The sequence below is a fragment of the Trichoderma citrinoviride genome, assembly GCF_003025115.1.
Source record: "Trichoderma citrinoviride strain TUCIM 6016 unplaced genomic scaffold BBK36scaffold_3, whole genome shotgun sequence".
NCBI lineage: Eukaryota > Fungi > Ascomycota > Sordariomycetes > Hypocreales > Hypocreaceae > Trichoderma > Trichoderma citrinoviride.
Window position 1 is genome coordinate 1,279,347 of NW_020194711.1, and position 13,851 is coordinate 1,293,197.

Below are 13,851 nucleotides of genomic sequence, written 5' to 3' on the forward strand. Positions count from 1 at the left end.
GGACTCGCAAGGCTGATCAGCGAAGCCCTCTTTGGACGCCTGCGGTAAAAATCCCGTGGCCGCGGAGTTCGCAGTACCGGCCGTACGGTGTTGATGGGCGCATCACATACTGTCTGTGTGGATGGGCCATTTTCTGCTGGTTCCTTTCCTCTCACTTTCAAATCACACGCTGCCGCGTTTTCCCGCAGTGTTGGATCAATCAGTTTCTCGAGCCTTGTTTAAAGTGAGCGAGTACCGGACACTCCTGCTCTTGAGATGTTATTCATGAGACCTCAAGAGGTGTGAGTGGATGTGAGGGTGTGTTTGTTGTGGCCACTTGCTGATCCCAGCGATCCTCGACCTGGAGATCACAGAACTTTGACAGGCAAGATGTTGGGGCGAAGAGACAAGAGAGGGGAAAGACAAAATGCGGAATGCGAAAGCGATGAAGTCTGCAAACCGAACGTGTGAAACGGAGAGCCTCCATCTGGATGCAGATCGTTTAGTCAACGCAGTTGGGTTGTATCGGCAGCGGTTGCATGAGCCATATGGACAAATTGGTACCTATTGCGGTTAGCAATCCTGGGCACAGCAGGGGTCAAAATCAGCTGGTGACTCGTTCGTAGCCGCGAGAACGGACTGAAAGACTCGAGGAAGCGCAAGAAGAGTCCCTGGGTAGAGGGGCTTGTGCCACAGCTCGGGAGGAGACGAGAAAAGAACCAGACGTCAACCACGAGTTACAGCCCAACAAAGGCACGATACAGCAGAAACGGAGTTGAGGCGCTTGCATCGCCTCCGTTAGCTGGGCACAGTATCCCTCACCCAGTGCCGGCCCGTAAAGACACTGACAAGCCGCGCGGAAAACGTGCCTGACGGGCCCAGAGGCACAGTGCGCGATGCCGCAATGCGCAGCCATGGCGCTAGCATCTTGGCATCGGCTGTGCCACAAGCAGAAACGGGGAAGGCGCATCATGCGCTACGTGCCTCGTCATCGCCGCGTGCTGGAGGGGCCGAAGTCTCGGTACTTGCGGGCCGCTCAGCAGGAGAGCCGCGGTACCTCTGCACGTACGAAGAACTGCAGGTAGTGAAGCGTGCAATTTGTTAATAGGGCGTCTTTTGCGAGCCGTTGCTCTGCAAATGCAGCCTCTGAGAGTGACTTTGCTGGGCGGGCTAGAGGCGCTTGATCAGGGCGGTTCCCCTTTTGTTGAAGTCGTTTCGTCTCGTGGCGGGTTAATCTGCGTGCGTGTAATCGCAGCCGCGCGTGTCCAACGATAAGCTGTGGATAGCACTGACGCATGTTGGTACAAGGAGCTGAAACCGGAAGCAGAGCCTCCCTGGATCTCAGCCCTTTCGCTGGTCCGTTGCCGATTGTGAAAATCAGAAAGAAATTAGGAAGATGGAAAGAAGAAATACATTAAGCATAGAGTAAAGACAGGTCTGTGGCGAGCCGAGATGCCAGCTTGCATGGGCACATTGTAAGAAAGCTTCCAATAGGACCACTTACAAGTGGTACGGATTGAGTTGGAAGGCCTCGTGGTAACGCAATGAGACTGTCAACCGACTTTCAGACGTAACTACAACTTACTTGAGTGAGAAGTGCTTCGTAAATCTACAGCATTGCTGACCTTACTATGCCTTCCATTCTAGAGCATACCGACCACTTCACCTTGAATCTTCATTCTCTGATGCCGCAGCAGCATCTGCATTCTGCCGCTTGTACGGTAAGAGCACAGTGCAAGGTACCCTGACCTCGTCGCCTTGTAACGGTACCCGCGCCGGGTCGTTCTCACCGAGCAGCTAGCCCTGGGATGGGCCAGGCGGCGGCTGTGATTGGCTGCACCAACCAGCTGACGCGTAAACCGCCAGCAAGTGGCTTTCCAAAGAGGAAGCGGCACCCCAGCGCAGAGCAGCCACCACGACGCTCTCACGGCCTGGTGGTCCCTTCCAATTTATGAATTCGCCCGGGCTGCCCTGCAGGAGGTACGCAAGTACGTACTCGTACACGCAGTGGAGGTGGTGCGCCAGCAGTCCAGCGGTCTCCAGGCCTCTTGACCCCCCAAAAGAGGCCCATTTCCACGCCATCGTCTGCAACCTCCGCTAAGCCCCCGTCCACCTTCTTTTTTTCCACTGTCCTTCTCATGCTCATGCTCAGACCCGACTTCTTCCTCCTACCCAGTACTATACCCAGCGCTTCTCTCTGGTGACGGCTTGAACTCTCCCAGCGTCGACGGCAGTCGATTCCAGGGACAAGGCGACGACTTACCAGCGCACAAGCAACCGGGAAAACATACCCCAGAACACGCGGCCAGGCCAGTTAGTTTCGGCGCACGCTGAGGGGTGCTGGGACAGTCACTGTGGCAATTTCAGTGGCCTACGCATCCGCAGCTGACGACGCTGTCGCCTACGACCCAAGATCTCCATCGACGACGACGCAATCTCCTCCCCAGCACTTGTCTATTTACTCTGCATCTTGCAGCGCCCTCGATCTGCATTGGGGTTGAAGACAGGAACGATCTCAGCTCAGCCAAACGATTAGATTCGTCTGCATCGGCTTCTTTCCACGCACCTCGCTATCGACCCGCTTCGCCCGTTAATTGACTTCAATCTCCTCTCTACCCGTCCTCATCCGCAATGCACGGCCGCGACTCTCCTGCCCGCTCAGGGCACCCGTCACAAGGCGACAGCTATGGGCAGGAATGGGCTCACGGCCTGTCGGTCCGCTTCGAGGGCATGATGCGCGACAAGCGCATGAACGACCTTCGCTCTCTGAGCTTGCACGACCGGCCCTCGAACGTCTATCGCGAGGCCTCACCAAGCAGCGATCGCTTGCGCTCATCCCACTCATCGACGACGCCGCCCTCATACTCAGCCTTGCGCCACCTCCCCAAGATCCCAACGCCGCCCGCCGCTACCGACCGAGACTCACAAAAGTTTCGAAACCTCCTACTCAGCCTGTCACTCACACCCACGAAATACGAGAACCCCGGTCTGCTGGATGAGGCCCTCCAGACCATCCCCCTTGATCGCATCTATGGAGAGGCCGAGGAGGAGTGCCAGGTTCTGCAAGCTCAGGCAGAGAGTATGGGCGATGGTCGGAGGCCGGAATGGGGATACCAAGACTGTGTCATCCGAGCTCTTCTTCGGTAGGTCTTGATGATATGGAACCATGTCCCTATCCCTTATACTTTGATACAGAGTTCTAACCTTGTCCCCTCTCGCAATAGGTGGTTCCGGCGATCATTCTTCACATGGGTCAACAACCCCCCATGCCCAGTGTGCTTGTCACCCACAATCGCCCAAGGCATGACTGCACCAACTCCCGAGGAGAGAGCCTGCGCCGCGCTACGAGTCGAGCTCTATCGCTGCTCTGCTGAGAGCTGCGGTGCCTATGAGCGTTTTCCGCGGTACGGTGATGTGTGGCGTCTGTTGCAGACCAGGAGAGGCCGCGTCGGAGAGTGGGCCAACTGCTTCAGCATGCTCTGCCGCGCGGTAGGGGGCCGTGTCCGATGGGTTTGGAACGCCGAAGACCACGTCTGGACAGAAGTCTACTCTGACCATCAGAAGAGATGGATCCACGTCGACGCCTGCGAGGAAGCCTGGGACAACCCGCGCCTTTACACCGAGGGGTGGGGCAAGAAGATGTCGTACTGCATCGCCTTTTCAACTGATGGTGCCACCGATGTGACTCGGCGATATGTGCGCACAAACGAGGCCGCCAACGAGCGCAACCGATGTCCTGAGGAAGTCATGCTCTACATTATGCAGGAGATCAAGCATCTCCGCCGAGCGAACAAGTCCAAGGAAGAGCGTTTTCGCCTTGAAAAGGAAGACCAGCAAGAGGATCAGGAGCTCCGGGGCTACGTCGTGGCAACTATCGCTCAAGCGGTTACGGATATCATTCCCGGAGCTTCCAGCTCTGCGGGCAACCGTGGCGGCAGCGGCAGCGGTACCGGACAGGACACAAAGTTACCAGCCGAGAACCCCTCCCGCCAGGCTGGATCTACCGAATGGCTGGCGGCCCAGCAGCGGCAACACGACCGGCAGTGCCAACCCCGTGATCCCAGTCACAGACGGCATCTGCCTTGAAGTAAAAGAGGGCAGATGTTGTCGCATCCCGGGATCATGCACTCTTTCTTCACCTATTTTCATCTCATGTCGGCCGATCCGACTACAGCCAGCTGGTGGCCTCACCACGTAACACACGAGAGATTCCGTCACGTCGATGATACCCAACGACTACCAATGACAACCAACCATGTCTTGTCGAGGACATGGCCACTATCCGATTCCTTATCAACACAACTACTGAAGGCCGACGCGCCTTCTTTTTGCTCCAGCCATACCTTCCTCTCATATAATTTCACCATTCTCTGCATAGACTTGGCGTTTCTTTATCTACAAACCGAAGAGAAAACAACATACTCTTGCCCTTGCTAGGAAGAGTCGACTTGTGTCTATCACTTATATCTCGAATTTTCCTATATATAGTCTTCTTTGTTATTTGGAAGGGAGAACTTTGGGCGTACCTGGTGGGAGGACCGGGATGAAATTGCACACGGGCGTGAGCCCTTGATATTTTCTTGATTTTCTGGGAACTGAGATGGGGTTATACCCGAAACCCCATGGGGCGTACGGCTGTTTTGGGATAGCATTCTACAAGGACGAGAGGGATTCAGGGATGAAGAGATGGGCAAAAAGTGTTTGCAGGCGCTGTTTCGTTTTCTTGTCGGGAGCAAGGTAGACTTGTGTGGATGTATACCATGTTTGATGTAGCTATTGATGGTAGCGTAGCGCAGCAGAGGCATGCGTCTGTTTAGTGGTAGCATCTGTACTACACATTTGCAATACACGTTTATAAATCAGAAAGGCTTGTCCTTGTGCTTCTTCATTGCAACGGGAGTATGGTAAACGCTTGGTATTGCTATACGTCCTCCTCGAATAGATGTATGGGGTGTCTCGACGGGGGAGTGGTTCCTTTAATCGTGGAGGATGCAGGAAGTGTGCATATGCTATGATCTGCTTAACAATCATGATCCTTTTGAAGGAGATAAGGGCAATAGTAGAACAACACCGAAAGGATGAAGCTGAAACTCCGCCGATGCGGAAAATGACATTTGACATCGGAGGACACCAAGTCGACGATCCACCAAGGGGATTGGGGAGGACTGGAGCCTTTGATTGATTTTCGGCGGCCCGCCGGATCGGAACGAGACCCACCGAACGCCGAAAGGATCAAGTCCGCCGCCGAAGTGGGATCCCATTGTCACATCGGGCGGTATTTTCAGTGTACATACATACAAATATGGTCCTTCTTGTTGTATGCAAGGTTAAGTAGGTAGTATATATAGATATGTATGTTCAGCTGCATGATGATGATTGCGTGATGCTGCCGTGTTGGTTATCCCCCTCATTCTATTGCTTGTGGTTCTTGTGTGTGCTTCGTCGTAGATTCAGCTGGGCGGGAGTTGTGATATACGGGACGTCTTTTACACCCTGCTTTCGGGGCTTCACTTATAAGTTCTAGGCACTATCTTTCAAGGGGCGTATACAGCATCGTCAACATGGACATCCCGGCGACGATGCGCTCGCTCGTGGCGACGCGAAAGGGCGGACCCGAGACCTATGAGCTGCGAGAGCTGCCGGTGCCGAGCATCACGATGCCGACGCATGTGCTCCTGAGGATCCACGCGGCAGGCGTGAACACGGGGGAGCTCAAGGCTGCCAACGGGGAGCTGGGACTGTTTTACAAGCCAACGTAAGGAAGAAACCCAGCACGATGCTTTCCCCCTTTCCAAGCCCCCCGTTTGAGCTTGTTCACATGGACAACGAAGAAGCACTGTCTGACTGGAGAGTGTTTAGTTATCCAACGCAGCTCGGCATGGAGGGCGCCGGCGTCGTCGTGGCCGTAGGAAGCGCCGTCAAGGAGCTCAAGGTCGGCGACGAGGTGTACGGGGCCTACATCGACAAGCCCATGTTCCTGCTCCCGCCGCCGGGGTTCCTGTCCGACTACGCGCTGGCCGAGGAGCGCTTCCTGCTGCGCAAGCCGGCGCACCTGTCGTTTGAGGAGGCGGCGGGCATGGCGACGCTGGTCACGACGTCGTACCAGACGTGGCGGCGGGGCCTGCAGCTGCTGGGCGCGGAGAGCCTCGCGGGCAAGACGGTCTTCATCCCGGCCGGGCTGAGCGGGACGGGGGCCATGGCGGCGCAGACGGCGCGCAACGTGTTTGGCGCGACGCACATCATCACGACGGTGTCGACCAGGAAGCTGCCGCTGGTGGACGAGTACCTGCCGGGCGTGTACGACCGCGTGATTGACTACCAGACGCAGCGGCCGAGGGACGTGGTGAGCCCGGGCAGCGTGGACATCATGTACAACACGCAGTGGGACAGCATGGACGACGGCATCCCGCTGCTCAACCCCGCGACGGGCGTGCTCGTGTCCATCTCGAGCACGCCGGCCCGGGCGACGGCGAAGAAGATCATCGGCGAGGAGCGGTGGCGGTGGTGGGTCGGCCTGCTGCTGGACCTGTCGCAGCTGGTGTACTGGTGGAAGCTCCGGGGCACGAGCATCCGGTACGAGATGGTGTCGGGCAGCCTCGAGATCCGCGAGGACCTGGAGAGGGCGGGCGAGATTGTGGCGCTGGGCAAGGTGAAGGCGGTGATGAGGGTGGTGGCCCTGGGGGACCTGGAGGCGGTGCGGAAGGGGTGCGAGGAGGTTGTCTCGGGCAAGGGAGGGATTGGGAAGCTGGTGGTGAGGGTTGTGTAAGAGGGATTGGTTGGAGCGGATTGGGTTGAGCTTTGCTGACGGATATGTATCACTCGATTGGTCATGTGTGGTATTGACAGGTAGTACCATCTGTTCGATGTCAACTTGCTTCACGATAAGTAGATACCGTACCTTGATGGATTGGATTCCGTGCAAATGGTGCAAGCATAGATGCAGAAAACTCCAGTTGAACTCCCTCGAATTGCTGTTGTTGCTACCTACCCATGCACCGCCATCGCCGAACCCCGATCGATCTTTAGCCTCGTCGCGATCAGCACAAAAATGCCACTCTACGCGTTGCACGAAATTTACCGGAGAAAAAAAAACAGATATAAAAAAAATCGCGAAGCTTCGCGCCATCCCGTCAGCGTATTTTTTGTCGCGCCTCTCAGCTGCTATTACATACAAATACCTGCCGAGGGGACCCGCCTCTTCATTCGTTACCTCAACGACCATCGTCTCACTCTCTCACATTCCCAATTCATCCTGATCCTTCATCCTCGTTTTCTGTCTCTGCTTCTCAGCTTCGCTCTCAGATATCCGTTACGACAATTTCTTGCTTCAATCATCGTCATCTTTCTAACATAAAGCATTGAGCAGCGTTTGCGTGCCTGCAAGTTGTAACATCGATTCTCCTCTTCTTCATCGCCGTTATTCAATTCCAGCATCTCTTCTCTCCCCCCCCAATCAATCACATAAAACACCACCAAAAAGGTGCAGAAAGAATCATGGCTCTCCTCAAGCGCAAACGCTCCGCCGCAGCGCTCTCATCCGGCCCCGACTGCAGCAGCTCCATGATGGCCCTCGACGCGCCGGCCCTGCTGCACAGCCGCACCCTCAAGCGCTACCGCGACAACAGGCCGTCGGACGAGGAGGTCCATCGTAAGTTCTACGAATGGCGCGCCCACCACCGTCTGATGAGCCCACACTCATGCCCGCCTCCCGCAGAGCACACCCTGGGCCTCCTGTACTCGGCACAGCAGAGGCAGCAGCAGGACCACCAGCATCATCACCAGCACGGTGTCGCCGCCGTCCCCGCGGACCAGATGCTGCTTCCCGAAGGCTCGAGCTCCTCCGACCCGAGTCCCCTCCCGACGCCGACGTCGTCCGCGTCCGCGTCGGCACATCAGCACGACGGCCAGCAGCAGTCGCTGCACCGCTTCTGGAACATTGGCTCCCAGCCCAGCTCCGGCACGTCGTCGCCCGGCCTCGCCGATCCCTCGCGCGCCCTGGCGACGCCCACCGCCTGCGACGACTGCGGCGCTCCGCTGGCCGGATCCGACGGTGGTGTTGGCGGCGGCGACGACATGGGCATGGACCTGGACGGCGGCGCGGCGCAGGACACGGCGTGCGGCGCCTGCGGGAAGCACGTCTGCTTCAGCTGCTCTGTGAGCAACCTCGGCGAGGAGAAGCGCTGCCTGCAGTGCGCCGGCCGGAGGGTCTGGATCGGCGGCATTGGCTGGACGAATGCCGGCGTGCCGGTTTGCTAAGGGTCAGGAAGCATTTCAGCATTAGGTGTGATGTGTTGTTATGTTCTAGGCGAGCTTTTGAGGAGACTTTTGTTTCTCTTCTTCTTTTATTTTGGGTTAGCTGGCGTTTATCAGGGTTTTGTATGTGGTTTGTCATGTCTACACGGCAGTAATATGAACATGAATCATGCCAGAGTTGGCTGCATAGTCGGCATCGTATAGCGGGCCATAGAGTTCTCGAATATGCGGAATTTGAACTTGTTTTGCCTCTTGAATCGACGTCGTGTTGGTACCATGGAGTCGATAGCTTCACCTCGATGTATCAAGCTCACTCATGCTCAGAACTTTGCATCCGAAGCCCCACCAAGAGCAAGAATAGCCAAGCGATTAAGTAGCTGTAGCTTTCATTAAATACTAGATATAGGCCAAGCATTTCCGCCGTCTTCCACCCCTATTTCATTAGATTTATTTCTTCGCCAGTACCCTAATCCCGACCAATACACCAGAAAAGGAGACATGATGTGTAGGAAATGCTCGTCTAGCCACGGCGCCGAGTGGTGGGACCCTTCTTCGCAACGGAGCTTGAGCTTGAGCTCGAGTGGGCGGCGTCATGGGCATCAACGGGGATGACCTCTCTCCGCTTGCCCCTGGCCTTGGCCGACGGAGCGTTCCAGTAGTAAATCATCTGCAGAGCGAGAATGGCGTTGAGGGCAAAGCCGGCGACGAAGCCGTACAGAATGAGCTTGTCGTCAACTTCCTGGATCGTGGTGAAGATGCGCGTCAGCGAGCCGGCCAAGTAGTTGAAGACCTAAACATCGAACAGCTGTTAGCGGTATGACCATTAGACGAAGGACATAATAGCTGGAGACCAACCGCGAAGGCGCTGAGCTGGCCGGTGGTGCCCTCCTTCCAGATGGCCAGGATCTGAGGAACCTTGCTGGCGACACCGAGGACGCCGGCGCCCGCTTGCAGATAGCCCAAGGTCTGCATATCAATGAGGCTGTCCGCAAACAGGTTGTAGGCGCAGACGGCCAGCAGGGCGACAAAGATGGCCGCGGGGCCGGGCTGGCCCGAGTAGTTGAGCACGAGCATGCTGATGACGATGTTCTGGCCCAGGATGAAGGCCGTCTCGCCATAGGTGCTAAAGGGGAAGCCGTTGCGCACGTTGTAGGCCAGCGAGATGAGGTACGCGCTCGTCTCCAGCGCGTACGACAAAAAGGACACGCCCTCGGCGGACTTGGACCGCAGCAGCTTGAGGATCTGCGGCACCTTGACGACGAGCGAGGCGCCGACGATGCCGATGCCCAGGCCCTTGCTGACGGCCAGCTTGAGGCATTCCACGTTCTCGACGTCCACGTCGAGCAGCAGCGCCTTGTAGCAGGTGTCGCCCAGGATGGACACGCCCAGGTCCCGGATGGGGGCCGGCAGGTTCTGCGTGACGGGCTGGACGAGAGACCGAACGGCGTCCATGGTGTACGAGTGCGAGGCTGAGCTTGGACCGAGGCGGGACGAAGCGCTGGGGGTTGGTCGTTGGTTGTCGCGACAGAGAGGGAGCCCGTGTCAGAGGAAGGAAAAGAAGCCAAAAATGGTGGAAGAAGAAGAAGAAGATAAAGAAAAAAAAGATGTTGGACCGGCGATATGCGCCTCTTCCGCCTAAGGTAGTTCCGAGTGGAGCTTAAAGAGTGTCGAAGCCCTCTCTCTCGAGGTCGTGTCTGTTGCAATGCCAGCAATCGCAAGATGGTCGCAGCCCGAAGCCCAAAGCTATGATGCTCTTTCTTCCTTTCTTTGTCTTCCGCGTCGTCCTCAAACTCGCCGATGCGGAATGCGACGCTTCTTGCCCGATCCCCGGGCGGGTCGGCCTCAGGCCAGATTGCCATTGCGCCTGTGCCTGGATGACATCAGGCAGGGCGGGGCGGAACGTTCTGGGGTCTTGGTGTGGCTCAGCGTGAGGCTGGTGCTTGCTTGCCTGGACATGTTGACATGGTTCACCATCCAGGGCAGACAATCTTGGATTTGGTGGCAGTAGGCGTAAGGAAATAATATCCGGAGATATGAGAAGAAAAATCTTCACATGTCGTGTCGTGCATGGTATGAATGAACATCCAGCTGAACCCTGATTTCACAAGATACATGCACAGCTAAGGTACGGCTCACCGCTGCCACTTCTTCCTCGTCTTGCTGCCCGAGTCTCGCTTCAGTTCAGTGGACTTTGTCGATCTCATGGCGCTGGCAGTGGGTCTCGAGGCAGCTGGAGAGGCGATCAGCCGCCAAAAGAACAGCGGGCGTAGCGGGCGGGACGGGGGGGCAGTTGGAGCTTGAGGCAGTCGGAGGCGGCCAGCTGGAGGCCCCTCCACTCCACTGCGAGATGCTGCAGGTGCAGTCGTGCGAGCAGGTGCCAGAACATGCGGATATCGACTTGCACTTCTCTGAAGCTTTCCATCTCCTTCTACCTTTATGCAATGCTGTCTTTCCAAGAGCATCACCATCACTGTATCGTCCCTCTCCTTTTCCTCCCCCCTGCTTAATGATTGCTACCCTCATTCGCTCGGTGACATCATTTGCATGTATCACAAAGTACGTACGTACGGCGAAAACGCATGCACCAACTTTGAATCCATCTGCTGCACCCAGTCTGCCAGCTAATACTAGCAGCTCCGAGCGATCAACCGCCTCTCCCCAACCACCGCACAGGCTAGACCACCAGCTACTACCTTAGTATCGTAGTCGACATGCCTCGCCCGTCTCCGTCGTCCAGCCACGCATCCAGGCTCGCACCACCTGCAGCCACGACGCACGTGTCAGCCCGTGAGGGTCCGTGAGGGGCCGTTTTCGCCATGCGTGTCTGGTCTCGTCTGGTCACCGGTATCCTCATCACGGGCCTGCCAGTCATGGTCATACCCTAACATGTACTGTACCGTTTATTACTTGTACGATACCATAGCCAAGGCCCAAGGCTCCGAATTCCATCTGCGCGGAATCCAATGGCTGTCAGCATCTGCCTCGATCTGACCAACCTCTGATACGCCAGCCTTCTTTTCCTTCGTTAGAATACGTGCCCTGACACAGTTGAGCCTATTTGTCTCCCTCGATTCTGCGTCTTCATTTCCTTCTCGCTTGCTTGATCATATTTCCCTGAACTCGACCGTTGTGGTGTGGCGCACAGCTTGCTCTGCTAGGCTGTTGGACCGCCTCTAGAATCTCGGCCACGGCCATAGCCTATTTAGCTATTTTGCTCCCCAGGCCCGGGCCCTGCCGCAGCTACTACTAGTGACATCAACCACCTTTGCCCACCCACCTTCTTCTCTCTTTGTCTCTCAACTTCTGTTTTTGTTCCTGGACCGCAGAAAAAAAGGGGAAGAATAGCGCCCACGGAGCCGTCTTGAATGCGATCCCCTCACGCCACCAGTCGCCGTCCAGTATGGCCGTTCCGCGATCGAATGGCGCATCGCCACCGGGGGACATCAGCTACGCCTACATGTTCGAAGCTGACAAGAGCCCGACAATGCAGTTCGATGCGCTGCTGAGAGCCATGGCGCGCTTTATCGTACGCCTCTCCAAACTGGCCCGACATGGACGAGAGACAACATGGCTGATCAGAATCAACTTGACGACAGGTTACTGAGCTCGGCGATAGGACTGATGCCCATCTCAACCCCAAGAAGCTCGCTGCCTTCTACAAAGCCGTGGGCGGTGATTACGATTGTACGTCAAGTGGCATGCGGGCAAAGACGGAACCGCGCAAGCATGTATTAACTCGCCGCAACAGCACTGTTCCTGGAGACGCCGCACTCGGCCATCTCCTACATATGGCAAGTAACGGGCTGCCAGCACAGTCTACAGCCCACCGATAACGACTTCGCACCGCCTTCTATCCCAACCTTGACGCCCAGAGGCTTCTCGCGATGGGAGTCCATAGAAGTCCTCCTCGAGCCCGAAATGCACGTCCCCTTCATCCAGCACGCCGTCAAACATTGGTCCCTCAGGCATCCCGAGACGGGCCAGGCTTTCCCGCCCGATCTGCCCGCCAGTGTCTTCCCCTCAGAGCCAGATCCGCAGGTCGATCGCTGGCACAAGCAATGCGCCGAGAAAATGCGCGATGAAGCCAACAAGGAAGAAGAGGGAGCAAGCATGCCCACCTCCGGCTCTGCGCCTCGGCCCCCGCCGTTTGCTGAACCTGCCGCCGCGCCTCGGTTTGCCTACGTCCATACCGCGGATCCCTTCCGCTCGACGTCCCCGCGGTCGAGGGCTGCTGATCCAAACCAGTACGAAAGGTTCACCTATGTCCGTGTAGGCGAAAGCCATGGGGCTAATTTCGGCCAAAGGCCTTCGATGCGTTCGCCCGAACGGTCTCGCCGCCAGAGACCCGTCGACGACTCTGCGAGACGTCGAAGCTTTTCCGACTACGCTTCCACACGCCAGCCACACAGAGATGGCATCCGCCATAGCTATTCCGGTACCTATCTCAACCCTGAGTCGAACAGAACAACGCCCAGCCGACCCAGCCAAAACCGTCGACACAGCCACTTCCAGCGATACTCGTCCGATTCGTCTGGCGATGAATCTGTGGACGAGTCCGCGCATACAAGAGCCAGGCGGCGACATCGCACTGGCTCGCCGACTACTCCTGGCGTCCGTCGCGTCGTTCCGCCGTCATCATCGGGCCCTCCACCGCCGTCGGCGGGCTCCAGCGTTCCTTCTTTCCGAACCCATCGCAGCGACAGTCGGGCCGAAGAAGCAAGGAGGAGAGGCAGCCCGTTTGGCGGCTTTAGAGAGAAGCTCTCGGAGACGGTTTCCAACATTATCCCAGGCAGCCGTAACAGCTCAAGGGGACACAGCTCCGCCAACGACCCGATCCGTGTGCGGAGGAGTCGCGAACACATCCCCCCTTCACGGCTCAATCAGAATCACTCAGATCTTGCCTCAGACGGTCTATCTGAAGGATCGAGCGAGGAAGAGCGCCGCCGCCGCCACCGATTGCGTGAAGAACGAGACCGCTACCGCGCCGACGACGCAGACTCGGGCGGGCGCAGGGAGCGACAACAGCATCCACGCCGGCCTGAATCGCAGCGGCGAACCAGCAGTCACGCCGATGCCGAGAGGCGACAGGCGCCGGGATGGGATGTGCGAGACCGAGATCGCCTACGGGAGGAGAGGAAGAAGTGGGACAGGCGATCCGTGGAAGACGACCTGGGAGGCTCTGGAGCTATGCCCAGTCGGCGATACCAGGAATCTGCCTATACTTGAAAAAAGGTGTTTATACGAAGAGAAGGGCGCTTCTCTTATTGTCATGACGTTACGAAAAGAAAACGACCATTCTTACGGAGTTTAGCGGGTGGAACTCTGCCTCTTTCTCATCTTTTATTTTTTTTCTTTGCCCTCTGATAGTTACACAACGTATAGCAGCAGCTCATAGATACAATGTTGCGCGTACACAGATAACAGCAGCAATCAATATGGCTCGAGCGCCTGGATTTTTAACGACCATTTGTATACGATTTTTTTCTTCCTCATAAGTCATGATTGTCTTTTCATGCAGTCCCATGATGTCCGTTTCATGACATTCATTTTGTATATCCCGATGCCCGATTTTCCCTCTCTTTTCCCTTTCATGATGATGTACATTGAGTGCCACATGGT

At 56.6% G+C, this 13,851-nt stretch overlaps 6 protein-coding genes across 6 annotated transcripts; 4 read left to right on the top strand and 2 right to left on the bottom strand.

Moving 5' to 3' along the window:
• Positions 1-777: 777 nt before the first annotated feature.
• On the bottom strand, positions 778-2,117 carry BBK36DRAFT_1192015 (hypothetical protein; the record flags this gene model as incomplete). Its single annotated transcript, XM_024896747.1, has 5 exons — positions 1,824-2,117; positions 1,565-1,588; positions 1,484-1,529; positions 960-1,054; positions 778-917 (listed from the first exon to the last, which is right to left on the bottom strand). Exons 1-5 carry the CDS (start codon positions 2,059-2,061, stop codon positions 778-780), a joined length of 543 nt encoding a protein of 180 aa, XP_024752122.1. The 5' UTR covers positions 2,062-2,117.
• Positions 2,118-2,610: 493 nt separating this feature from the next.
• Positions 2,611-4,065, top strand: BBK36DRAFT_1138899 (hypothetical protein; the record flags this gene model as incomplete). Its single annotated transcript, XM_024893272.1, has 2 exons — positions 2,611-3,122; positions 3,204-4,065. The coding sequence occupies 2 exons, from the start codon at positions 2,611-2,613 to the stop codon at positions 4,063-4,065; spliced, it is 1,374 nt and encodes a 457-aa protein (XP_024752123.1).
• A 1,475-nt stretch (positions 4,066-5,540) lies between these two features.
• On the top strand, positions 5,541-6,745 carry BBK36DRAFT_64306 (GroES-like protein; the record flags this gene model as incomplete). The annotated part of the gene is made up of 2 exons (XM_024898419.1): positions 5,541-5,734; positions 5,839-6,745. 2 exons carry the CDS (start codon positions 5,541-5,543, stop codon positions 6,743-6,745), a joined length of 1,101 nt encoding a protein of 366 aa, XP_024752124.1.
• A 728-nt stretch (positions 6,746-7,473) lies between these two features.
• BBK36DRAFT_1166691 (hypothetical protein) lies at positions 7,474-8,235 on the top strand (the record flags this gene model as incomplete). Its single annotated transcript, XM_024894949.1, has 2 exons — positions 7,474-7,627; positions 7,694-8,235. 2 exons carry the CDS (start codon positions 7,474-7,476, stop codon positions 8,233-8,235), a joined length of 696 nt encoding a protein of 231 aa, XP_024752125.1.
• Positions 8,236-8,752: 517 nt separating this feature from the next.
• BBK36DRAFT_1157051 (mannose-P-dolichol utilization defect 1 protein) lies at positions 8,753-9,684 on the bottom strand (the record flags this gene model as incomplete). Its single annotated transcript, XM_024893981.1, has 2 exons — positions 8,753-9,022; positions 9,088-9,684. The coding sequence occupies 2 exons, from the start codon at positions 9,682-9,684 to the stop codon at positions 8,753-8,755; spliced, it is 867 nt and encodes a 288-aa protein (XP_024752126.1).
• A 1,948-nt stretch (positions 9,685-11,632) lies between these two features.
• On the top strand, positions 11,633-13,458 carry BBK36DRAFT_1113277 (hypothetical protein; the record flags this gene model as incomplete). The annotated part of the gene is made up of 3 exons (XM_024889890.1): positions 11,633-11,758; positions 11,829-11,916; positions 11,981-13,458. The coding sequence occupies 3 exons, from the start codon at positions 11,633-11,635 to the stop codon at positions 13,456-13,458; spliced, it is 1,692 nt and encodes a 563-aa protein (XP_024752127.1).
• Between the last annotated feature and the right edge of the window lie 393 nt (positions 13,459-13,851).